At 35.4% G+C, this 25,976-nt stretch overlaps 1 protein-coding gene across 4 annotated transcripts in view; it reads left to right on the top strand.

Moving 5' to 3' along the window:
* The window catches only part of ATR (ATR serine/threonine kinase), a 115,127-nt gene that overhangs the window by 76,570 nt on the left and 12,581 nt on the right, over positions 1 to 25,976 (top strand). For 3 of the 4 annotated variants that reach the window (XM_065942911.1, XM_065942912.1, XM_065942909.1), the window contains exons 31-40: positions 3,290 to 3,381; positions 3,619 to 3,796; positions 5,173 to 5,352; positions 5,780 to 5,939; positions 7,713 to 7,892; positions 11,765 to 11,907; positions 19,771 to 19,868; positions 20,621 to 20,853; positions 21,809 to 21,943; positions 23,428 to 23,628. In XM_065942911.1, the coding sequence (XP_065798983.1) occupies positions 3,290 to 3,381; positions 3,619 to 3,796; positions 5,173 to 5,352; positions 5,780 to 5,939; positions 7,713 to 7,892; positions 11,765 to 11,907; positions 19,771 to 19,868; positions 20,621 to 20,853; positions 21,809 to 21,943; positions 23,428 to 23,628 (1,600 nt within the window). The remainder of the gene's footprint in view (positions 1 to 3,289; positions 3,382 to 3,618; positions 3,797 to 5,172; positions 5,353 to 5,779; positions 5,940 to 7,712; positions 7,893 to 11,764; positions 11,908 to 19,770; positions 19,869 to 20,620; positions 20,854 to 21,808; positions 21,944 to 23,427; positions 23,629 to 25,976) is intronic. The other variant, XM_065942910.1, reaches the window with a different exon arrangement.

Genomic DNA, 25,976 nt, shown 5'->3' on the forward strand with positions numbered 1-25,976 from the left:
AGTTTGTTGTGATCCACACAGTCAAAGGCTTTGGCATAGTCAATAAAGCAGAAATAGTTGTTTTTCTGGAACTCTCTTGCTTTTTCAATGATCCAGCGGATGTTGACAATTTGATCTCTGGTTCCTCTGCCTTTTCTAAAGCCAGCTTGAACATCTGGAAGTTCATGGTTCACGTATTGCTGAAGCCTGGCTTGGAGAATTTTGGGCATTACTTTACTAGCGTGTGAGATGAGTGCAACTGTGTGGTAGTTTGAGCATTCTCTGGCATTGCCTTTCTTAAGGATTGGAATGAAAACTGACCTTTTCCAGTCCTGTGGCCACTGCTGAGTTTTCCAAATTTGCTGGCATATTGAGTGCAGGACTTTCACAGCATCATCTTGTAGGGTTTGAAATAGCTTAACTGGAATTCCATCACTTCCACTAGCTTTGTTCTTAATGATTCTTCCTAAGGCCCATTTGACTTCACATTCCAGGATGTCTGGCTCTAGGTGAGTGTCTGGACAGTGATATCTGGTCAAACGGATGGGATCATCTTACTTTACCAAAGAGCACAGGCCACTGTTTTTAGTTAGTTCATGCAGTACTTCTAAATACAGGTTCTATAAATTCCAAACTATGATTTTAAAGACCACTGTTCTACGGTGTCTGAGAGCAGAGAAACTCAGTCTTAGTTATGTGGTTTCAAAGTAGTAGAATTTATAAAATGATGGGGGGAAAAAGCTTTATAGAAGCAGGGAAAGATTGGATATATGTTTTAGACTTGTTTCTCCAGATTATTTGAGAGACCTGATGAATAAAAGGGTTTCAGGAATTTGGGAAAGTTTGTCGTGGCTCAAACAGTGTGTCTTAATTCCTTATGATGCACACTGCATGCTCTTCTTTTTGGATCTGGGGTACATAGAGCCTCCTGATCATTGGTCTGTGAAAAGGCAAGCTTCAGTATTCAACGAAGGATACTATATTACTGGTGCAAGTGGTCATTGAGGGGATGTGTTTTTCTTGGGGAGAATACTTGCGTTTAAATAAATATTTCTCCAAAATTATTGACTGTGTAAAGTACACAGTCTTTTCTGTTTTTAAATTTTGTATTGGAGTATAGCAGATTAACAAGGCTAAAGCAGATTAACAATTAACAATGAAACAATAGTTTCAGGTAGACAGCACAGCCATGCTTATTATACCTGTATCCATTCTCCCCCAAACTCTCTTCTCATCCACTCTTCCATATAACATTGAGCTGTGTTCCCTTGTTGTACAGTAAGTCCTTTGTTGGTTATCCATTTTAAATACAGCAGTACATAGTCATCTTTTTAATGCATTTATGGAAGTAAGTTATCACAGCCTGATCCTTATGGCCATTTGGTACAGTGCTTGGTGTGACCCTCTGGGTTAAGGTCATGGCATCTAGTTCCATCACTTCATGGCAGATAAAAGGGGAAGAAGTGGAAGCATTGGCAATTTTATTTTCTTGGGCTCCAGAATCACTGCAGATGGTGACTGCAACCATGGAATTAAAAGACACTTGCTTCTTGCAATTAAAGCTAGGACAAACCTAGACAGCATATTAAAAAGCAGAGACATCACTTTGCTGACAAAGGTCCATATAGTCAAAGCTATTCCAATAGACATGTATGAATGTGAGAGTTGAACCATAAAGAAGACTGAGAGCTGAAGAATTGATAATTTCAGATTGTGTTGCTGGAGAAGACACTTGAAAGTCCCTCGCACTGCAAGATCAAACCTGTCAATCCTAAAGGAAATCAGTCCTGAATATTCATTGGAAGGACTGATGCTAAAGCTGAAGCTCCAATACTTTGGCCACCCGATGTGAAGAGCTGACTTACTGAAAAAGACCCTGATGCTCAGAGGGATTGAAGGCAGGAGGAGAAGGGGATGACAGAGGACGAAATGGTTGGGTGGCATCACTAACTCAATGTACTCCCAGCAAACTCTGGGAGATGGTGGAGGACAGGGGAGCCTCATGTGCTACAGTCCATGGGGTTGCAAATAGTTGGACATGGCTTAGTGACTGAACAAAAACAACAGTCCCCTCTAGAGAGCAGCTCTTGCTAATTCTACTCAGATTTAGATCCTAAAATTTTTGATACTTCAGCATGTTGTAATAAACTTGTGAAGTTATTCAAAGTTGGATTTTTGAAAGTTATATTTCTATTGTGTTTCTTTTAGCTTTGTTCTAAATCATTTTTGGTTGTATTCAGAAATTAGAAAAAATTCAGTATGTATGCTACTACTTTATATTTTTTGAAATAATTAATTGATTTGTTTGTTATGCTTTCTTTATGTGTTTTTACCACAGAAAGAACAAAGAGGGCTTTTAAGGGCATTGATCCCAGCCTGTCTGAATCTGTTACCTTATTTATAATATGGGGATATGGGTACATTTTGGTATTATTAGCTAATTAAATGGAAAAATGTGCCTGGCCTAAGGTCTAACATATAGCAGGTATTCACATAATATGATTTAATAAAGAAGAAACATGGGGAAAGTGTAGCTTCTTCTATACAGTCATGATCTAAATATCACTAAATATCACTAGCCATCTTAGTATCACATAAGTAGGATGCTTAGAAAAAATAGTAACCTATATCATACTGCTTTTACAAACCCCAATTTTAAAGTAACTGAAAATAATTTAAGAATAGAGAAGTATTTTAGGTAGCTAATTTTGTATCTTTTTTTATACTGTTGACACATAATGTGTAACTTGGTTATGCTCTTACTGAGTGTCCTGTGTTCCCTAATGCTCAGTCCACACCACCAGTTTCTATGTTTTTGTCTTTAATTTAGTTCAAAATCCCAGGTTATTAGAATTACTTAGCGTGATACATATATGTTCAGTTGGCTCTTTTTCCTCGTGCTCTTTGTTAACGTTAAACCTGCAGCTAATCGTACAACTGTTCTTTGTAATTATCCAGGCATTAATTCTGATTTAATATATGGCAAATTTGTCAAAAATGATATTTTTAAATGGCCCTATCAGAAGTAATTATTGAAAATAATTGAATTATTGAAATTGTAATTCAATTTCAATTGTAATTATTGAAAATTTCAATTGTAATTGCTGTAAAATACAATTTCAATTGTAATTATTGAAAAAACATTTTTGGGGACTGGAAAGATTAAAATTGGGATTGTTGCAGATAGAAATTAATTATTTTATACTTAAGTACAAAATATAATAAATAGAGTATCTAAACCAATAAAAAGTCTGTAAATACCACCTTATATTTAAATAAGTGTTTAATTGATATGGATTTCTTTTAATAGGTCTGAATGGACAGATGAATTAAACACATACAGGGTGGAAGCAGCTTGGAAATTGTCACAGTGGGATTTAGTAGAAAACTATTTGGCAGAAGGTACAATTACTTTTTAAAAAATAACCAGTTTTAATATGACATAAATATTCAGACCTAAGTAGTGAAGCAATATTTGTAATTAATCTGTCAGCTTTTCTTATGATTGCCTTGTTTAGTTCAAAGTGGAATGAAAGCATCTGTTCCAAATTTCTGTTGACTGTTTTACCAAATGAAATAAAGCTTGTTCTGGGACCAGCTATCATGGCAATCCTTGACTCTTTGTCAATTGTTTTTCAGATGGGAAATCTACAACATGGAGTGTCAGACTGGGACAGCTATTATTATCAGCTAAGAAAAGAGATATCACAGTTTTTTATGACACATTGAAACTAGTGAGAGCAGAGCAAATTGTGCCGCTTTCAGCTGCAAGCTTTGAAAGAGGCTCTTATCAACGTGGATATGAATATATTGTTAGGTATTTTGAGGTTTCCATTTTTATATTCCTGGTTTGTAGGTGTCTATGACTGACTTGGAATTTTGTGCTTACTATATAAGTGGTAGTATGTTTGGTGTCATGCATAGCTACACAAAATGGCTCTTGCATTTTTTTAACCTCATAATCACCCTATCTATAGTTTTTTTTTTTTTTTAATGTATATCCTTTTACTTAGAAAGGCAATTATGAGACTGCTAAAAAGTTGTAAAAGGATCTTACATTTATCCTGGTATAGTGTCATAGTTTCTTTTCTTTATAGCCTAAATAACTAGACACCTACTCTGCCTGGCACATTGGTGTCAGTACTTTTGGTTCCTTTTCCTTTTTCTCATTTAGAAATGCATTTGACATTTCCCAGCTCAAATTTCCCCCCTTAAATGTAGGCATTACATTACTCACAAGTAATATTGCCTTTTAGAGGTAGAGAAGACAATGATGGAAAACATTTTAGGTTTGTTAATTTACCTGAAGAAAATGATAAAACATGTTATAACTGAACTGTAGGAACTGAAAAATAAGCAGTTTTTTTTTTTTTAGTCCAGAAAAATTTATTAAAATTTGTATCAGCCCCTTTGATAACAGCTTAATGAAACCAGAGATTGGACCACTGAGATTAATTTAGCTCTGTAGCTACTCAACTGTATGCTTGAATGCTGTCATAGAAATGGGAAGAAGCTGGTATGAATGCATCACAAATGTTTCCATCAGCCTGAGGAAAACTAGCAATTAAAATTGTATTCATTTCACAATTTTTTACTGGCATCTACCATACCAGGTCCTCTTACAATAGCACCAGCAATATACACAAATATTTATGTTGAGTTTTCCCAGGTAACTCAGTGGTAAAGAATCCTCTGCCAAGCAAGAGATGCAGGTCAGGGTCAGGAAGATCCCCTGTAGAACAAAATGGCAACCCACTCCAGTATTCTTGCCTGGGAAATCCCATGGACAGAGGAGCCTGGCAGGCTACAGTCCATCGGGTCTCAAAGAGTTGAATACAACTTAGCAACTAAACAACATTATCTTCTTTATATTTATACATTTGAATTTTATACATTAAAATGGCTTTCATACATTTGAATTTAGTTTTATATATCCTTCTCCAGTTTAACTAGGGTAATCTGGGAATCATAGCATAGCACTAAATATTCAAATCAACATAAATTGGTGTTTATACTCAATTTGAAACGTTATAAATGTTAGTGTTTATATATCAAGAATATATATCGGTTAAAGTTCTTCCAAAGAAAACTTCACATTCCATATTCTTCATGGTTAAAGTATATGCTTTATATGTCAGATTAATTTAACTAAATATATGACAAGATATTAATATAGGCTCTGTCTGTCTTCAGATTGCACATGTTGTGTGAGTTGGAGCATAGCATCAAGCCACTCTTTCACCAGTCTCCAGGTGACAGTATTCAAGAAGACTCACTAAACTGGGTAGCCCGGCTAGAAATGACCCAGAATTCCTACAGAGCGAAAGAGCCTATTCTGGCTCTCCGGAGAGCTTTATTAAGCCTCAACAAAAGGTTTTACACACTTTTTTTTTTATGTCAGTTACTGTGTATTTAGTATTATATTTTCATATTATTTGGAGTATTTGTCTTTCCTAATTTGTCTCTGAATCTGTTTTTTCTATTGTCAATTGCCAAGACTGCACTATATAGTTGAACCTAGAACTTAAAAATTACTTTTATGTGCTATATATCATATTTTTGGGTATTAAAAACACTTGAGGGAGGTACAGGTATAAGTCAGTAGTAAAATCTTCATAGCCTTGTAATTGATAACAATGGAGAACTCTAAGAAAATGAAAATTAGTCTTTTAACAAATTAATCTTGATTCCTTTGAAAAGATACACTGAGAGGGTTCCATATTGGGAAGGGATAGTACAATTAAATTACTGAATATACTTAAAAATGCTCTTTTCCCTCTGTTTTGTCACGTTTCATTAGACCAGATTATAGTGAAATGGTTGGAGAATGCTGGCTACAGAGTGCCAGAGTAGCTCGAAAGGCTGGTCACCACCAGACAGCCTATAATGCTCTCCTCAATGCTGGAGATTCACGACTCGCTGAACTATATGTGGAAAGAGCAAAGTGGCTATGGTCCAAGGTAATGGCCAAGGGCACATCATCATATATATCTTCTGTTGTAGATTGGGTACTTCCTACAAAGTCCTGACAGAGAAGATCCCTCATCTAAATTCAGAACCTTCCTTTTCTGTCACCTTTCTGCATCATTTATCTACCATCATTTGGAAGAAACTTCCTTCTGTACTGAAGTCCCAAATATTTTCCCATTTTAAGACTGAAAATGCAGTTCTTTCAGTTTTCATCTTGTCTTTCATTTTTTTCTTGAGGGAAATGACCAATTTTTACTTGGATTTTACCTTCTATATGTTTACATGAGTGCATATAGTAGGTACTTAAAAAATATTTAAGTGAGCATAACCCTGTCCTTACTTACATTCTTGGCAGATAATTAGTTTTGTGTAGACTTGCCAGCGTTGCTGTGAAAATTCACTTGTAATCTAGTCTGTCAGGAAGGGCTTAGCTTCAGAACAAAAATTCTCAGCAATCCTCAGATTAAAGCTACAATTATAGGAAGGGGACTTTTTTAAATATCTAAACTCCTTGAAAAATTTGTGCCCCAGATTTAAATGGCTCTTCCTTATATCTCTTCATGCTTGCCACCAGTCTAGAATTAACAGAGGCATAGCTTATGGCAGGCAGAGCCTGCATTAGTCAGTATCTTATCATTTTCAGAACTAATGATGATCCATGTGTATATTGTAGAACCTTAAACTCATTATGCTCAAAATGCAATTCAGTATGTAAAATTCAGTGTCTCTTTCCCCTCCCATATTCCCAATTCATCTAAGTAGAGCCCTGGCACATCCTCTTATCTATGACAGAAATCTGGCCCTTCCTCTCCCTCACTTTCTACATCTAATGGAAGACTAAATGTATCTTAAAAATATCTTTTGAATCCTTTCTCTCTTACTTTATCTTTACTATTTTCCTTCGTGCCCTTAGCATTTACAACCTCTGACAATAGTAACAGGTTTTTTTTTTTTTTCTTGAGATCTCACCACTTCTTGGTGTTCATTACTACAGTCTATCCTCTTTCTAAAGTGCACACTGCTCCCCCATTAAAATCCTTCAAAGTATTCTTCGCAGCTTTAGGGTTAAGTCAGAACTCTACTAAGTACACAAGGCTCTTTCTCATTGAGTCCACACTTCCTCTTTGGCTTCATTTGTCACTACCTCACAAACCTTTTAGTCTTCAGCTAAAACCAGACTACTTGCCTTCTCCCAATTAAAATCATTGTTCCTTCTACCAAGAAAGTCCTTCACTGAATTCTTTGCCAGGAAAATTACTGTTCATTCTTTAAGATCTAATTCAGGTTTTCCTCATTTGATTATCCTGCCTGACCATAGCTCAACTCTATTTTCTTATATTTTTAGGTAGATTTAGCAGACACTTCCATAATACCCATGTATATCCTTCTATTAATTGCATTTGGCACATTGTGTTGTTGTTTTATAGTTTATTTCCTCACTTGACAATGAACTTTTTTAAGCTGGAGATTTTGACATATTTATGTTTATTTCTAACCATCTACTTATATCTTTAGTGCCCTATACTTTGATTGTAAAAAAAAAATTGAATAAATGAATATAGGAGTTCTACATGAAATGAAGCAATAATTTCTTTTTAGGATTTTACTTTCATAGAAGGAAAATGCAAGATGAACATGAAATTACAAACAAATTTATACATACAATACCTAATGAACTGTAAATTCTAACAATATTATTTACTTTTCAGAATATGAAAATTTGTTCCTAAGTTAAAAATCTTTTATTGCCTTTTTTCTTTCAGGGTGATGTTCACCAGGCACTAATTGTTCTTCAAAAGGGTGTTGAGTTATGTTTTCCTGAAAATAAAACCCCACCTGAGGGTAAGAACATGTTAATCCATGGTCGAGCTACGCTACTAGTGGGCCGTTTTATGGAAGAAACAGCTAACTTTGAAAGCAATGCAATTATGAAAAAATATAAGGTAAGTGTATGTATAATGCAATTTCTCACTTTTTTGTTGTTTTTGAAAACAGAAAAGTTATTTTAAATTCCATATGGAAGAACATGTAGAAAAATAGCCAGGAAGCTTTTTTGACTTTTTAGTGAGTATGTAATGTAAGTATATAGTTGGAGGAATTATCACAAAATAAATATACTCATGAAACCACCACTCATGTCATGAAGTAGAGTATTAGCACTCCTCAACTTACCCTTTCACCCTCCTCCCCAAAGTTAACCATATCCTAGCCTGAAAACTTTTGAACACAATGAATATCTTCCTCACTAGAAAGTAAGACTTACATAGATGGTGTTACAAAAGGGATACTTCTCAGTAACCCATGGGTCAAAGAAAAAACTACAGTAGAAATTTAAAAATACTTTGAACTGAATGATCATAAAAATAAGACATAGCAAAACTTGGATTCAGCTAAAGCCATTCTTAAAGAGAATTTGAAATTTTATTTACATATGTTAATGACCTAAGAATCAATTTCAAGGCATTAGAAAAGGAACAAAAAAATAAGCCCTAAAAACTTAGAATATAAAAGATAAAGAATAATAAAATAAGACAGATGGCTAGAATTGTGAGGTAGACTACCTGAGAAAAAGGAGTTAAATGAAAAGTTCTAGATTCTTTAACTAAATACCAATATACGTACATATAACTAAAACTGTGTGTAAAGTCCAGATGGAAGCAGCTGCTAAGGCAGGAATAATCATGAGGAAACTATAAGAAAAACAATTTTCAGAAGGCAAGTAGGCCCATTGATATAAATCAACAGTGTCAGTCTTTTGGGACACAGAGCAGGGTAGAAAATAATTAAGTGTGACAACTATAGTTTGGAAGGGCAAACAACCAAGAATAACCAGCATGTGTTTTTAAGACTTATTATAAAGGTATAGAATTCCAAATGATGTTGTGTTCAGGTAAGGTTAGACAACCAGTAGGACAGTAGAGAGAACTCAGAAATGTATTCTTGATGATATTAGACAATTGTGAGAAATACTCTTTGCAATAAAGGTGTTGTGTCATTTGGATATCTTATGTGGGAGAAATCAAACTTTATGTCTTCTTTATAACATAAAAATAAACTTCAAGGAGGTTATAGATCTAAATGTAAAAGGCAAAATAATAAATTTCCCAAAATAGAACATAGGAGAGTATCTTCAAACCTAGAGGTAGCTCAGGACATCTTAAACAGACCAAAAGCAACAACCATAAAAGGAAACAATTAATAAATTTGACTAAATTAAAATTATTAATTTCTGTTCATGGAAAGGTATCATTAAGAAGGTAAATGCAAGAGTGAGGGGAGGTGGGTGGAGGGGGAATAGATGAAGGGGATTAAGAGGTACAAACCTTCAGTTATAATAAATAAGTCATGAAGATATACAGTGTAAGGAATACGGTAAAAAATATTGTAATAATTTTGTATGGGGACAGATGTTTACTAGACTTATAGTGATCATTTCATAGTATATGCAAATGTCAAATCACTGTGTAGTACACCTGAAACTAACATAATATTATACATCAACTGTATTTCAATTTAAAATAAATATATATTTATTAATAATTATGAATACTTTTATTTATTTATTTTGGCCATGCTGGGTCTCCATTGCTGTGTGGGTTTCTCTCTAGGTACAGCAGCAGGGGTGACTCTAGTGGCAGTGTGCGGGCTTCTCATTGCAGTGGCTTCTCTTGTTGCAGAGCACAGTCTCTAGGGCACGTGGGCTTCAGCAGTTGTGACATGTGGGCTCAGTAGTTGCAGCTCTTGGGCTCTAGAGCAGAGGCTCAGTAATTGTGGCACATGGGCTTAGTTGCTCCACAACATGTGGGATCTTCCCAAATCAGAGATCAAACCAGTATCTCTTAGCAGGCTGATTCTTTACCATTGAACCACCAGGAAAGCCCCTAATATAAATATTTTTTAAAGACTGTAAAGACAAGCTGTAGATTACAAGATATTTTCCAGTATATAAATGACAAGAGACTCATATCCAGAATATAATAAGAACTCTTAAAAGGCAATAAAAATACAGATAGTTCAATTTTAATGTTGAATAGAAAACTTCACGGAAGTAAATATATAAATGACCCCACCAAAAAAAAAAATGCTCATTGAGTAGATAAGAATAGATGTAAATTTAAAAAGTATTATGATAAAACTAATAAAATATTGTAAATCAACTGTAGTTCAGTTTTAAAGGTATTATGACCTAACACTATATACCTACAAGAATGGTTAAAATGTAAAAGATTGATATTTTAAAGGGTTAGAAAGACTGTGGAGCATTTAGATGCTCATACAGTGCTGATGGACATATAAATTGTCAGTCATTTTGGAAAACAGCTTGATGTTTTCTCCTAAAGGGGATAACACTATGATAGCCACTTTACCAATGCTCAACATGTCTGCATATGACACATACAAAGAAATAAAAATGTTTGTACCAACATTATTTGTAGATTTTAAACTGGAAGTAAAATTGTCATTCATTTATAGAATAGATAAATTATAACATATTCCTTTAATGGAATACTGTATGTATAGCAATTGTTGTTGTTCAGTTATTCAGTTGTGCATTTCGGGAGACCTGGGTTTGATCCCTGGTTTGGGAAGATCCCTTGGAGAAGGGAATGGCAACCCCCTCCAGTATTCTTGCCTGGAAAATTCCTTAGACAGAGGAGCCTGGTGGGCTACAGTCCATGGTGTTGCAAGGAGTTGGACACGACTGAGTAACACTGTCACACTTTTCATGACTAGATGGTAAAAGCACACTGGAATCCTTGTCCCTGTGGCCAGTTTTAGGCACATGAATCCAGCATCTCTGTTCCATCCATCTAGTCCTGTCATTCTCTCCTCTGTCCACAAGCAGGTTTGTATCTGGAAGGTTTTAGGATTAAATTAAGAGAAAATTTAAGATCTTATTTAAAGGTTCCTGGCCTAAACCATGTTCTTGAATTAAGAGCACAGCTTTATTTAATTTTTACTCAGCTATTCTATGTATTTTTCATCGCATTTTAAATAATATCATTGAAAAATTAATAAATCACACAAATATACAAATATAAAGGAAAAGGAGAGGAAATGACAAAGGCAATTCAGAAGGAGTGGCCAGAAAGGTAGGAGAAAACTTGGAAGGTTGTGGCCTCACAAAAGCAAAAGGAAGAAAGGGATTCAAAGGAGAAATGGCATAGCCAACAGCAGGATGCTGAAGAGAGCTCACGTGAGTTCAGAATCAGAAAGTATCTGTTTAAGTTGCTGCTTTAGTGGAGTGGTGTTGACTGAAGGTGAAAAGAAACAGTTTGAGGAATGAATGTGAGATGGAGAATTCTTTTTAGAAGCCTGGTTATGAAGTAGTTGAGAAGAGGGGAGCAATAACTTATGAGAGATCTTAGAGAAAAATAAGATATGTGGTTTTTTTAACCATATCTGTTTGCTTTTAAAGTCCTGTCCTCTTCAGAGATTTGATATTACTTCTTCTTTCTCTGAGGTTTTTTTGAAAACAATAAAAATAAACATGTGCACACATATATGAAATACTTTAATCCATCTGAAAATTATTCTGATGTATTATATAGAGTGCCAGTGGAGTTTTTTTCCCCCTACATAGCTAATTATCATGACATGCTGGTCAGCAGGCAACCCATCAGAACATCAGCCATCCTGAGAAGAGCTTTGTAAGAAAGTAGCTCTTATTTACACCAAAGTGTCAGTCTGCCTTTAACTTTACCCTGACTAGATGTGGGTTTCATACTTTTGATCCCTAATTATCTATTGATGCTTTACTTACCAGCATAATGGGGGATTTTCTTAAGTGAGTATTCTGTGTTCTCTTCTACAGGATGTGACCTTGTTTCTGCCAGAGTGGGAGGATGGACATTTCTACCTTGCCAAGTACTATGACAAGTTGATGCCCATGGTCACAGATAACAAGATGGAAAAGCAGGGTGATCTCATTCGATATATACTTCTTCACTTCGGAAGGTGAGAGTAAGAACTGCATATTTGCTGATTAAATAGATCAGGATGGTTCTGTTGATACTGTGTTATCACAGATCTTTGCATACGTAGGATATTTTTTGCTTTACCATTGGTTCAGACTATCACTTTAGATGAGATGTAAGTTTTTTCTTTATACAATTTTTTCCCTTCCCTTTAAATAACAACTATTTTAATGGAGTAAGTAATATATTCATGTGTTTTTAAAGCTCAGTAGTACCAAGAACATACAATGAAAATTGTCTCCTTTCAACTCTGGACCCTCATCCTCTGAGTCCCCTTGCCTAGAATTTTAGAAGATCCTAATTCTAATGTATTTAACGGTTGTATTTAATTGCAGTGAAATGTCTCCTTCCAGACCATTCTGCTAAGTAGTAGTACATATAAAAGTGGTTCTTACATTGTGTATGCTAAGTCATGTGAATCATGTTTGTCTCTTTGCAACCCTATGGACTGTAGCCTGCCAGGCTCCCCTGTCCATGGGATTCTCCACTAGAATACTGGAGTGGGTTGACGTGCCTTCTTCCAGGGTATCTTGCCGACCCAGGAATAGAACCCACATCTCTTATGTCTCCTAAATTGGCAGGCAGGTTCTTTACCACTAGTGCCACTTGGGAAGCCCAGTTCTGACACTAGACTTGTAGAAAGAGCTTATCTTTAAACTAGATAACAGGTAAAATGTAACTGAATTTCATATATTAGTGTATTATAGTCATATAGTATATTATCTCATGCCTACAGTTTATATTGTTACAAATTGTTAATTCCTGAGAAGTAATAATAACATTCTACTCATTCTTCTTATCATACTCATGTACCATTGCTTTACCTTGAAAAGTAACCTACTTCAGAGCAATAAACCTACATAAATTTACCTATTACTTGGTATTTTGGTTTCTCAATTCAGTATTTTTAGGAATTAAGGCAGTATTTGTTTATTCATTGTCAGTGTTAAGATTGTAAGATTTGGCAAAGCCTTTCTTCCCAAAATGGAATTCAGAGGGGTTTTTGTTGTTGCTGTTTGTTTTTTTGTTTGTTTATTTTTTGGCCCTACTGCATGGCTTGTGGGATCTCAGTTCCCCAACCAGGGATTAAACAAGGGCCACAGCAGTCCTGAAAAGCCTGGAATCCTAACCACTAAGCCTACCAGGGAACTCCTTGGAATTCAAGTTTTATAAAATTCAAACCTAATTTAATTTATCATTGATTACTAATAGCTTATTATTGAGGAAGAATTTCTGGCATTTTGCCATTTTGAAATGGAAGCATAAGCAGAGCATAGTTATTAAATGCATTTTTCTTTTCTAAAATGAGTAATGCCTTTCATTTGCTCTTTAGTTTTGACATGTATCATGTGATTGATATACAGAATTTATTTAACACATTTCTTCTAAAACAATGAGTTATTTAGAGTCCTTGACTGCTTAAAACTATTAGGTAATGTGAGATTTTTAAAAGTACAGTTTAAAAAGCAGGGCTAAAAAAATGTAAGACTATTTTAGAACATATTTTATCCATAGTAGTTAAAATAAAACATTTGTGTGTTTAAAGGTGTAAATAAACTCATCTATTGATGCTTATCCCCTGAGTGACTGAATTACTATGTTATTACTAATATCATTAGTGTTTTCCCTCAAGGAGCTACAGTCCAACTGGATAAAGAAAGATTAGCACACAAAATGTTTAACTAATGGTACATAGTAGAATGTGATTGAATATCAAAATAAATGGTAGAGATATTAGAAATATCTTCTTGATATTAGCAAGATACCAAAAATGAGCCAAACAAGTCCAGGAGCCATGTATTTGGGGCAAATCTGAAGTAAAAAACTGAAGCCTCTGGTGTCATGATATCAAAAGTAATATAGCTCTTTGCACTGAATTGCTGCAGAAGTTTGTTAGGCCTCATGAAGAAGGTAGGATTTAAGAGGTAATTAAACCAAAAAGCAGAGACATTACTTTGCCAACAAAGGTCCGTCTGGTCAAAGCTATGGTTTTTCCAGTAGTCATGTATGGATGAGAGTTGGACTATAAAGAAAGCTGAGCACCGAAGAAATGATGCTTTTTTTTTTTTCATTTTTTTTTTTTATTAGTTGGAGGCTAATTACTTTACAATATTGTAGTGGTTTTTACCATACATTGACATGAAGCAGCCATGGAGTTACATGTGTTCCCCATCCCGATCCCCCCTCCCACCTCCCTCCCCACCCCATCCTTCTGGGTCATCTGAGTGCAGCAGCCCCGAGCACTTGTCTCTTGCATCCAACCTGGACTGGCGATCTGTTTCACACTTGATAATATACATGTTTTGATGCTGTTCTCTCAGATCATCCCACCCTTGCCTTCTCCCATAGAGTCCAAAAGTCTGTTCTATACATCTGTGTCTCTTTCTGTCTTGCATATAGGGTTACGGTTACCATCTTTTAAGATTCCATATATATGCGTTAGTATACTGTATTGGTGTTTATCTTTCTGGCTTACTTCACCCTGTATAATGGGCTCCAGTTTCATCCATCTCATTAGAACTGATTCATATGTATTCTTTTTAATGGCTGAGTAATATTCCATTGTGTATATGTACCACAGCTTTCTTATCCATTCGTCTGCTGATGGGCATCTAGGTTGCTTCCATGTCCTGGCTATTATAAACAGTGCTGCAATGAACATTGGGGTGCACGTGTCTTTTTCAGATCTGGTTTCCTCGGTGTGTATGCCCAGGAGTGGGATTGCTGGGTCATATGGCAGTTCTATTTTGTTTTTTAAGGAATCTCCACACTGTTCTCCATGGTGGCTGTTCTAGTTTGCATTCCCACCAACAGTGTAAGAGTGTTCCTTTTTCTCTACACCCTCTCCAGCATTTATTGCTTGTAGACTTTTTGATAGCAGCCATTCTGACTGGCGTGGGATGGTACCTCATTGTGGTTTTGATTGGCATTTCTCTGATAATGAGTGATGTTGAGCATCTTTTCATGTGTTTGTTAGCCACCTGTATGTCTTCTTTGGAGAAGTGTCTGTTTAGTTCTTTGGCCCATTTTTTGATTGGGTCACTTATTTTTCTGGAATTGAGCTGCATGAACTGCTTGTATATTTTTGAGATTAATCCTTTGTCTGTTGCTTAATTTGCTATTATTTTCTCCCATTCTGAAGGTTGTCTTTTCACCTTGCTTATAGTTTCCTTCATTGTGCAAAAGCTTTTAAGTTTAATTAGGTCCCATTTGTTAATTTTTGCTTTTATTGCCATTACTCTGGGAGGTGGGTCATAGAGGATCCTGCTATGATTTACATCAGAGTGTTTTGCCTATGTTTTCCTCTAGGAGTTTTATAGTTTCTGGTCTTACATTTAGATCTTTAATCCATTTTGAGTTTATTTTTGTGTATAGTGTTAGAAAGTGTTCTAGTTTGATTCTTTTACAAATAGTTAACCAGTTTTCCCGGCACCATTTGTTAAAGAGATTGTTTTTTCTCTATTGTATATTCTTGCCTCCTCTGTCAAAGATAAAGTGTCCATAGGTGTGTGGACTTATCTCTGGGCTTTCTATTTTGCTCCATTGATCTATGTTTCTGTCTTTGTGCCAGTACCATACTGTCTTGATGACTGCAGCTTTGTAGTATAGCCTGAAGTCAGGCAGGTTGATTCCTCTAGTTCCATTCTTCTTTCTGAAGATTGCTTTGGCTATGCGAGGTTTTTTGTATTTCCATGAAAACTGTGAAATTGTTTTCTGAAAAATACCATTGGTAGCTTGATAGGGGTTGCACTGAATCTATAGATTGCTTTAGATAGTATACTCATTTTCACTATATTGATTCTTCCAATCCATGAACATGGTATATTTCTCCATCTATTTTACAATAGGTTTTTAAATACTCACTCTGTTGTAGCATAGCAGTTAAAGGGGGGAAATAGTTGAAAAAACAACTATAGTTACTTCAATTCAGTGACAGATTCACAACATAAAAAGGGATAATTTGAAACAACAAAAAATACAAAAGGGAAAGAGGAAAGGACAGATCCTATGTAGTTAAATGAAGATAAGATCCTACCAGCAGATCCTATCTATAAGAGGTTTCATACAGATTCCATGAGAACCACAAAACATAAATCTAGAGTACAAGCATGAAACATAAAAAAGGAGGAAACTATGAAAGACAGAAAACCTCTAAACCAAAATGGCAGACATCACATAAGGGAAAAAAAAAAAAAAGAGAGATCTAGAACAACCAGAAAACGAAAGCTAAAATGACAGTACTAAGTCCTCATCTATCACCAAAAATGTAAATGGATTGAATTCACCAACCAAAAGCCACAAAGTGGTTGGATGGATTAAAAAAACAAGACCCAATGATATGCTGCCTCTAGATCAGCTCTGAAGACAAACATAAGCTCAAATTGAAGGAATGGAAGATGATAGTACAAGCAAATGGAAATTGACAGCAGCACAATAACAACAGGGGATTTTAACGTCTCACTTGCATCAATGGATAAATCATCTATAGAGAAATTCAACAAGGCAACAGCAGAAGAAGGTGGATTTGATAGATCTGTACAGAACATCCAAATGCAGCAGAATACATATTCTTCTCAAGTGCACATGGAACATTCTCAAGGACAGGCCATATCTTGAGCCACAGAACAAGCTCAGTAAATTTAAGAAGATTAAAATCATATCAAGTATCTATCCCAAAGGTATGGTATGAAACTGGAAATAACTACAAGAAGAAAGGTGAAAAAATGGCAAGTATATGGAGACTGAACAGCATGCTACTGAACAACTATTAGGTCAACAAAGAAATCAAAGAAGAATTTAATTAAATTTAAATTTAATTTAATTTAAAATTACCTGAAGACAAATGAAAATGAAAATATGGTATACCAAAAATATATGGGATGCAACAAAAGCAGTACTAAGAGGGAAATTTATAGCAGTACAGGCCTACCTTAAGAAACAAGAAAAATCTCAAACAATCTAACCTTACAACCTAAAGGAACTAGAAAAAGAAGAACAAACAATGCCCAAAGTTCATAGAAGGAAGAAAATATCAGAGTGGAAATTATTAAATGAAATAGAGACTAAAAAGACAGCAGAAAAGGTCAGTGAAAATAAAAGCTGATTCTCTGAAAAGGTAAAGAAAATTGACCAACCATTATCTAGACTCACCAAGAAAAAAAGAGAGAAGCCTCTGCAAAATTAGAAATAAGAGAGGAGAAATAGCAACAGATATAACAGAAATACAAATGATTGTAAGAGAATATTATGGACAGCTGTTTGAACAAATTGGATGAAGTAGAAGAAATGGAAAAATTCTTAGAACCATATATACCCTTCCAAGACTGAATGATGAAGAAACAGGAGCAGACAGCTTCACAGGTCCATTCTACCAAACATTCAAAGAAGATTTTAACACTATCCCTTTCAAATTCTTCCCAAAAATTGAAGAGGAAGAAACACTGTTTATGAGGCCAACATCACTCTGATACCAAAATCAGACAATGACAACACACAAAAATGAAAATTACAGGCTGTTATCTCTAATTAACATAGACACGAAAATCCTCAATAAAATAACTAGCAAATCAGCTGCTATATTTCATTAAAAAGATTAAACACGTGATCAAGTGGGATTTATTCCAAGGATGCAGGAATGATTCAACATCCACAAATCAATTAACTTGGTACATCACATTAATAAAATGAAGGGTAAAAACCATATGATCCTCTCAATAGATGTAGAGAAAAACATTTGAGAAGATTCAAAACCCATTTATGATAAAAAGTCTCAATAAAGTTGTTATAGTAGAAACATACCTCAACATAGTTAAGGCCATATACATCAAACCCACAGCTAACATTATAGTCAACCATGCTATTGCACACTTAGTAGACTATACAGTATAGTATAAACGTGACTTTTATATGCACTGAGAGACCAAAAAATGTTTGACTTACTCTACTATGATATTTAATTTGTCGCAGTGGTCTGGTACCAAACATGAAATATTTCTGAGATACGCAGGGGAACCAGAGATCAAATTGCCAACATCCGTTGACTTATAGGAAAAGCAAAAGAGTTCCAGAAAAACACCTACTTCTACTTTATTGACTATGCCAAAGTCTTTGACTATGTGGATCACAGTAAACTGTGGAAAATTCTTCAAGAGATGGGAATACCAGCCCACCTTACCTGCCTCCTGAGAAATCTGTATGCAAGTCAAGAAGCAACAGTTAGAACTGGACTAGAACAACAGACTGATTCCAAATTGGGAAAATAGTACTTCAAGGCTGTATATTGTCACCCTGCTTATTTAACTTATATGCAGAGTACATCATGCAAAATGCCAGGCTGGGTGAAGTATGAGCTGGAATCAAGATTGCCAGGAGAAATATCAGTAACCTCAGATATACAGATGACAACCACCCTTATGGCAGAAAGCAAAGAAGAACTAAGGAAGGAGCCTCTTAATGAAAATGAAAGAGGAGAGTGAAAAAGCCGGCTTAAAACTCAACATTCAGAAAACTAAGATCATGGCATGTGGTCCCATCACTTCATGGCAAATAGATGGAGAAACACTGGAAACAGTGAGAGACTTTATTTTCTTGGGCTCCAAAATCACTGCACATGGTGACTGCAGCCATTAAATTAAAAGTCACTTGCTCCTCAGAAGAAAAGCTATGACCAACCTAGACAGCATATTAAAAAGCAGAGACCTTACTTTGCTGACAGAGGTCCATCTAGTCAAAGCTATAGTTTTTCCAGTGGTCATGTATGGGTGTGAGAGTTGGACCATATGGAAAGCTGAGCACTGAAGAACTGATGCTTTTGAACTGTGGTGTTAGAGAAGACTCTTGAGAGTCCCTTGGACTTCAAGGAGATCCAACCAGTCAATCCTAAAGGAAGACAATCATGTTCGTTGGAAGGACGAAGCTGAAGCTCCAGTACTTAGGCCAGTGAATACTTTGGTCAGTGAAGAACTCACTCATTGGAAAAGACCCTGATGATGGGAAAGACTGAAGGCAGGAAGAGACAGGGATGACAAAGGATGAGATGGTTGGATGGCATCACTGACTCAATGGACATAAGTTTGAGCAAGCTCCAGGAGTTGGTGATGGACACGGAAGCCTGGCATGCTGCAGTTCATGGGGTCACAAAGAGTTGGACACGACTGAGCGACTGAACTGAACTGATGCCTGTATTAACTTTTCACAGATTTGGCAGAGAGACAGGGTTGCATGGTTTGCTGAGAGGATCATGAGGAAATCAGACTTTGATAGAAGATGTATGCTGGTGAATAATGAGAGACTAAGACTGCAAAGTTTTAAAGAGAAAAGGTTGTATATATTTGAATCCTCAGCAGAGTCATTCATATAGTCTTATATATAGATAATTGATTCCTGTTTTTGAAGAGGAGGAAGTATAATAAAGCTAGAATTTCAGGAATGTTAGTCTGGAATTTATTGAAAGGAAGAAATGTCGAATTAGGAAGACGAAGTTACTCTGGTTTCCCAGAAATGAAGTGATTAGGCCTAACCTACGCTTATGGCCATGGAATACAAATAAAGGTACAAATCCCAAGGACAATTTGAAACAAGTATTGACAGGACTTTGACTTGGTCAATACCTGAGTTATTTTTGGTCCCTGTAATGTAGAACTTAGTGAGGAAGTTATAAAGGAAAAAATGGGAAGAGATGAGTCAAATGGGAAGAGAGGAAAAATACTGATACTACAATTATGGGCAAAAATTATTTTCCTTAATATAAAAAGTATATTCCTTAAGTGGTAGAGTCTTTAAATTTTAATTCATATGATATAAAAATTAATACTATGTTAATACCTTTTCTATATAATTGCAGATCTTTACAGTATGGAAATCAGTTCATATATCAATCAATGCCACGAATGTTATCATTATGGCTTGATTTTGGTGCTAAGGCATACGAATGGGAAAAAGGTATGATTTTTTTGATAAAAAATTTTAAGGGACTGAGAAGAATTATAATTTACATGTGAGCAAGAAATCAAGTGTTAAAAAAGAGGAGAAAGACTAAACAAAGCCTTTTTAAAGTTGTTGCAGTTGCAAAGCCTCTCTCATTCCTTGGTCAACCTAATACATATTGAAAAATACTAGTTTAAGCCAAATAGTTGACCTTAAAAATTACTATGGCTTGTGGCTTGTTTTCTTTGCTTCTAGTGAAAATTAATGGGCCTTGAGTTTTTCAGTGAACTTAAATATTTTTTCCTGCTGCTGCTGCTGCTAAGTCACTTCAGTCATGTCCGATTCTGTGCGACCCCATAGACGGCGGCCCACCAGGCTCCCCCGTCCCTGGGATTCTCCAGGCAAGAACACTGGAGTGGGTTGCCATTTCTTTCTCCGGTACGTGAAAGTGAGAAGTGAAAGTGAAGTCGCTTAGTCATGTCCAACTCTTAGCGACCCCATGGACTGCAGCCTACCAGGCTCCTCCGTCCATGGGATTTTCCAGGCAAGAGTACTGGAGTGAGTTGCCATTGTTTCCTACAAGGACAGAAAAATTATCTTTTCACAAATTGGCAAGTTTTGCAGCTTTGGACTTGGGAATAACATATATCTTAAATCTGTTTTTAAAGCAAAATTGTTTTCTGTGAAACTGAGACACTGTTTTGGGGTTTCTTGTGTTTTTTTTTTGCTGGTATTTTTAACTTTGATTTTTGTGTTTTTTTTTCCAGCTGGCCGCTCTGATCGTGTACAAATGAGAAATGATTTAGTTAAAATAAACAAAGTTATCACAGAGCACACAAATCAGTTAGCTCCGTATCAGTTTTTGACTGCCTTTTCACAGTTGATCTCCCGAATTTGTCATTCTCATGATGAAGTTTTTGTTGTCTTGATGGAAATTATAGCCAAAGTGCTTCTGGCCTATCCTCAGCAAGCAATGTGGATGATGACAGCTGTGTCAAAGGTGATATATTAAACACAAAGCCATTGTCTTTTTCCATTTTATGTGGCATTGATTATTTAATGCTGATACATGTCCAGGGTGTTTCTCTTATATTAGATTTGTAGCAAGAAATACATTTTAAGTATTTTTAAAAAGAAATTGTAGCACTATTTCTCATTATAAAATTCAGAAATATATATCAAATTAAGTAAATAGTGTGTTTAAGATCAAAGGATTTATCATGCATTTTCTTTATGAAAGTATAGTAAACTGTTAGTGCTTGGTGTAAAATGGTAACCAGTTTTTTTTTTCAAGTTTTTTTAAATTAAAAGTTACTAGAAAGTTTTTAGTGCATTATTAATAGGAATGTACAAGTTGGTAAATATATTTAATTAGTGTATTAGGAGATTTAGAATATATACAGATATTAAAAAAAAGATAATTAAAATTCACTGTTTAGATCATTAATATTTTGATGTATTTTTGTATTTTTATTATCTCTGCATATTTTAGCACTAAATTTGAATTACATAGGTATATGATTTCATATTTTTCACTTAAGACTGTTACCATAATCATGTTCCCATGTAATTAAATATTCCTTTGAAGACACAATTTTTTAAATTTTGTAAAATTCTATAATGGTTACCCATCTATGTTCAACTCTTATGGATTATTAAGGTTGTTCACTTTCTTTGCTGTTACAAAACATCTGGACACACCTGTATTTATTCTAATTTCTGATTATTTCTTCAGGGTAGATCCTAGGAGGAGGATTCATCAGGTCACAGGAGCAGCTTTTCTGTGGCTGTTGATAGTATTGCCAAATTGATTTCTAGGAAATTTGTATCACTGTAAACTTTCATCATGTATATTGTTTAAGCTGATTTTTGTCAACCAAAGTTTTGTTCTCTTAAAAAAAAAGATTTTGTTATCTCTTAAAAATCTTTTAACAATTGAACTTTTTTTATGACAGTCTTCTTATCCCATGCGTGTAAACAGATGCAAGGAAATCCTAAATAAAGCTATTCAAATGAAAAAATCCTTAGAAAAGTTTGTTGGAGATGCAACTCGCCTAACAGATAAACTTCTAGAACTGTGCAACAAATCGGTACTATCATAAATCTTACTACTTATAAATCAAGTTGGGTGACTTTATACAAAACTTCCATATGATTTTAGTGGGTTTTATTTTGATTAGTTAAATTCAAATTCTCACATCTTAGTATACACATACATCAAAAGTTATCAAACCATGTACTTTAAATATGTGCAGTTTATCTTAATGAAACTGTTTGTTTAATTTCTAACTTATACCCTCTCTCAAATATTCTCTAAATTTCTAAAAGTTTATAAATTCTTCTGAGAGTGAATTATCTGTATTTATTAGAAATTTTTTAAAGTGGCAGATATGAAATACAAGTATATAAAATATCCAGAGTTTTCTCTCTGTTTTCTGTCATATCTTCAAACTTTCAAAATTCATATACAGTAACCTACACATGCAAGAGGAAAGTTTTGAGTTTCATTCTTGTTAGTACACATTTCATAATCTTCCAGGGGATAGGCACTGTGCTAAGGGAAACAAAGATGAATAAGACATGTTCTCCTGCCCTGAGATACTCATGGTCACATGGGAAACCACACAGATGGTTGTCATCTAGTGTAATAGCTACCTTTTTAGTAGGTGTATGACTGGAATATGGATGTACTTATAGGAATGAACTGCTGTTCTTCCTAAGGAATTGGAGGGGAAAATACCTAAAGAATATGTAGGAAAGGTAAAAGTGAGGATAAAGGTATTTATAAGGAGGGACAGACTATAAGATAAATAGCTAGACCTCACTTTACAAATATTCACTCTATCATCTATTTACAGGTGAGAAAATATAAAATACCCTATTTCTCACCTTCCCTTCAATAAACATCTTGAAAGAGTAATCTGTTTTGGCTGTCTGCATTAATCCTATGTGACCTCTGATGCACTTGACATTGTGAAAGATAATGTTATGATAATGGCCAGCATTTATAAAACACTGGCACTTTTTTAAGTGCTTTACATGTACAAACTTCTAGTTCTTTATGTAAAATCTTTATGGCCAGATACATTAGAAACTCAGGATTTTTAAGATTTTTAAAGGTATTATAATACATATACTTTTAAGTATCATCACTAGGGGTAATCTGACAGGGTATCCCATAATCAGATACATAACTATTTCTGCAGTGAAACATGTTAATATTTGCACTAAGTGAGAAATTCAGGTACCTTTTTGCTACCAAATGAAATCTGGTACAAAAAAAAGTTTGATGTAAGGATCCCTTCGGAATTTGTAATGTGTGCTAACAAATTGTAGGCCACTATTATCTTGTCATTTAATATCCTATAATGTAGGTACTCTTATTATTGATGAGGTCAAGGAGTACAAAGAGGTTTAAATGAGATGATGTATTTTTTTTTAAATTAGAAAACTACAGACTGCTGAGCCATTGAAATTAAGATATTATAGAAGTGAAATTTTTCTCTGGGTAAAATTAAGCATTCTGTAATTGAAGGTAAACAGAGAAATTAAAATGTACTACTTTTCCCCCCAGGTGGATGGAAGTAGTTCCACACTGAGCATGAGCACTCACTTTAGAATGCTTAAAAAGCTGGTACAAGAAGCAACGTTTAGTGAAATCCTCATTCCTTTACAGTCAGTCATGATACCTACTCTTCCATCAATCCCGGGTGCCCATGCTAACCATGAGCCATTTCCTGGACATTGGGCCTATATTGCAGGCTTTGATGATACGGTAAACTGCATTTTTATGTTGCTGTGTTTTTAAGATTGTTAAAAAATTGCAAATTAAGTTTAAAACTGTTTTTCTCAGAGACTAAGTGAATTTTTTGTGTTTGTAAAGAAAAAAATGATTAGAAATACAGAAAATTAATACTCTATTATACTAATGGAACAAAATTAAGTGATAAAAATCCCACGTTCAATCTAGTATTTTGATTTTTCAGATGTTCATTTTCTCTTAGTATGACTAAAATCTTTATTTTTCCATAATTTTCTTTTTCTAAATTCTTCTTTGTCCTAAAAATGGAGAGAGAAAGAGAACAAAACACAATTTTGTTTGTAATTTATGTTTTGGAAAGAAGTGAAATTCAGCTAGGAGGAGCTTGATTTATTGTTGCTGTTGCTCTCTTAGAGAAATAGTACCAAAGTACTTCAAAATAAATACTTTTGAAAACTCTAGATTTATTCTAGTACTTCTGTTTTAACTGTTAGCTTCAGATCCAGCTATTAAGCCACATAATGAAATCATTCTTGTTACTTATAATCATGCTTTGTTCTTAAGAATATTATTCAGCTTATTAACTTACATCTTTAATTGGACCTGATTTTGAAGGAGTTCTTTTGTCAAAAATCAAATTACTTTCTATTGATCAACATTTCTTACCATTCAGTATTAGTATCAGTTCAGTCGCTCAGTCATGTCAGACTTTTTGCGACCCCATGGACTGCAGCATGTCAAGCCTCCCTGTCCATCGCCAATTCCTGGAGTTTACTCAAACTCATGTCCCTTGAGTCTATGATGCCATCCAACCATCTCATCCTCTGTCGTCCCCTTTTCCTCCAGCCTTCAATCTTTCCCAGCATCAGGGTCTTTTCAGATGAGTCAGTTCTTCGTATCAGGTGGCCAAAGTCTCCGAGTTTCAGCTTCAGCATTAGTCCTTGCAATGAATATTCAAGACTGATTTCCTTTAGGATTGACTGGTTGGATCTCCTTGCTGTCCTAGGTACTCTCAAGAGTCTTCTTCAACACCACAGTTCAAAAGCATCAATTCTTTGGCACTCAGCTTTCTTTATAGTCCAACTCTCACATCATACATGACTACTGGAAAAACCATAGCTTTTACTAGAAGGACCTTTGTTGGTAAAGTAATGTCTCTGTTTTTAATATGCTATCTGGCTTGGTCACAGCTTTTCTTCCAAGGAACAAGCCTCTTTTAATTTCATGGCTGCAGTCACCATCTGCAGTGATTTTGGAGCCCCAAAATATAAAGTCTGTCACTGTTTCCACTGTTTCCCCACATATTTACTATGGAGTGATGGGACTGGATGCCATTATCTTAGTTTTCTGAATGTTGAGCTTTAAGCCAACTTTTTCACTCTCCTCTTCCACTTTCATCAAGAGGCTCCTTAGTTCTTTGCTTTCTGCCATAAAGGTGGTTGTCATCTGCATATCTGAGGTTATTAATATTTCTCCCAGAAATCTTAATTCCAGTTTGTGCTTCATCCAGTCCAGCATTTCTCATGATGTACTCTGCATATGAGTTAAATAAGCAGGGTGACAGTATACAGCCTTGATGTACTCCTTTCCCGATTTGGAACCAGTCTGTTGTTCTAGTCCAGTTCTAACTGTTGCTTCTTGGCCTGCATACAGATTTCTCAGGAGGCAGGTCAGGTGGTCTGCTATTCCCATCTCTTGAAGAATTTTCCACAGTTGGTTGTGATTCACACATCAAAAGCTTTGGCATAGTCAGTAAAGCAGAAATAGGTGTTTTTCTGGAACTCTCTTGCTTTTTTGATGATCCAACGGATGTTAGCAATTTGATCTCTGGTTCCTCTGCCTTTTCTAAATCCAGCTTGAAGACTTGGAAGTTCATGGTTCACGTACTGTTGAAGCCTGGCTTGTAGAATTTTGAGCATTACGTTGCTAGTGAGATGAGTGCAATTGTGCAGTAGTTTGAGCATTCTTTGGCATTGCCTTTCTTTGGGATTGGAATGAAAACTGACCTTTTCCAGTCCTGTGGCCACTGCTGTGTTTTCCAAACTTGCTGGCATATTGAATGCGGCACTTTCACAGTATCATCTTTTAGGATTTGAAATAGCTCAACTGGAATTCTGTCACCTCCACTAGCTTTGTTCGTCAGAGTAAGCAATTGCACCCCACTCCAGTACTCTTGCCTGGAAAATCCCATGGATGGAGCATCCTGGTAGGCTGTGGTCCACGGGGTCGCTAAGAGTCGGACACGACTGAGCGACTTCACTTTCACTTTTCACTTTCATGCATTGGAGAAGGAAATGGCAACCCACTCCAGTGTTCTTGCCTGGAGAATCCCACGGACGGGGGAGCCGGATGGCCTGCCATCT

Source organism: Muntiacus reevesi, chromosome 8 (genome assembly GCF_963930625.1).
Source record: "Muntiacus reevesi chromosome 8, mMunRee1.1, whole genome shotgun sequence".
Lineage (NCBI taxonomy): Eukaryota > Metazoa > Chordata > Mammalia > Artiodactyla > Cervidae > Muntiacus > Muntiacus reevesi.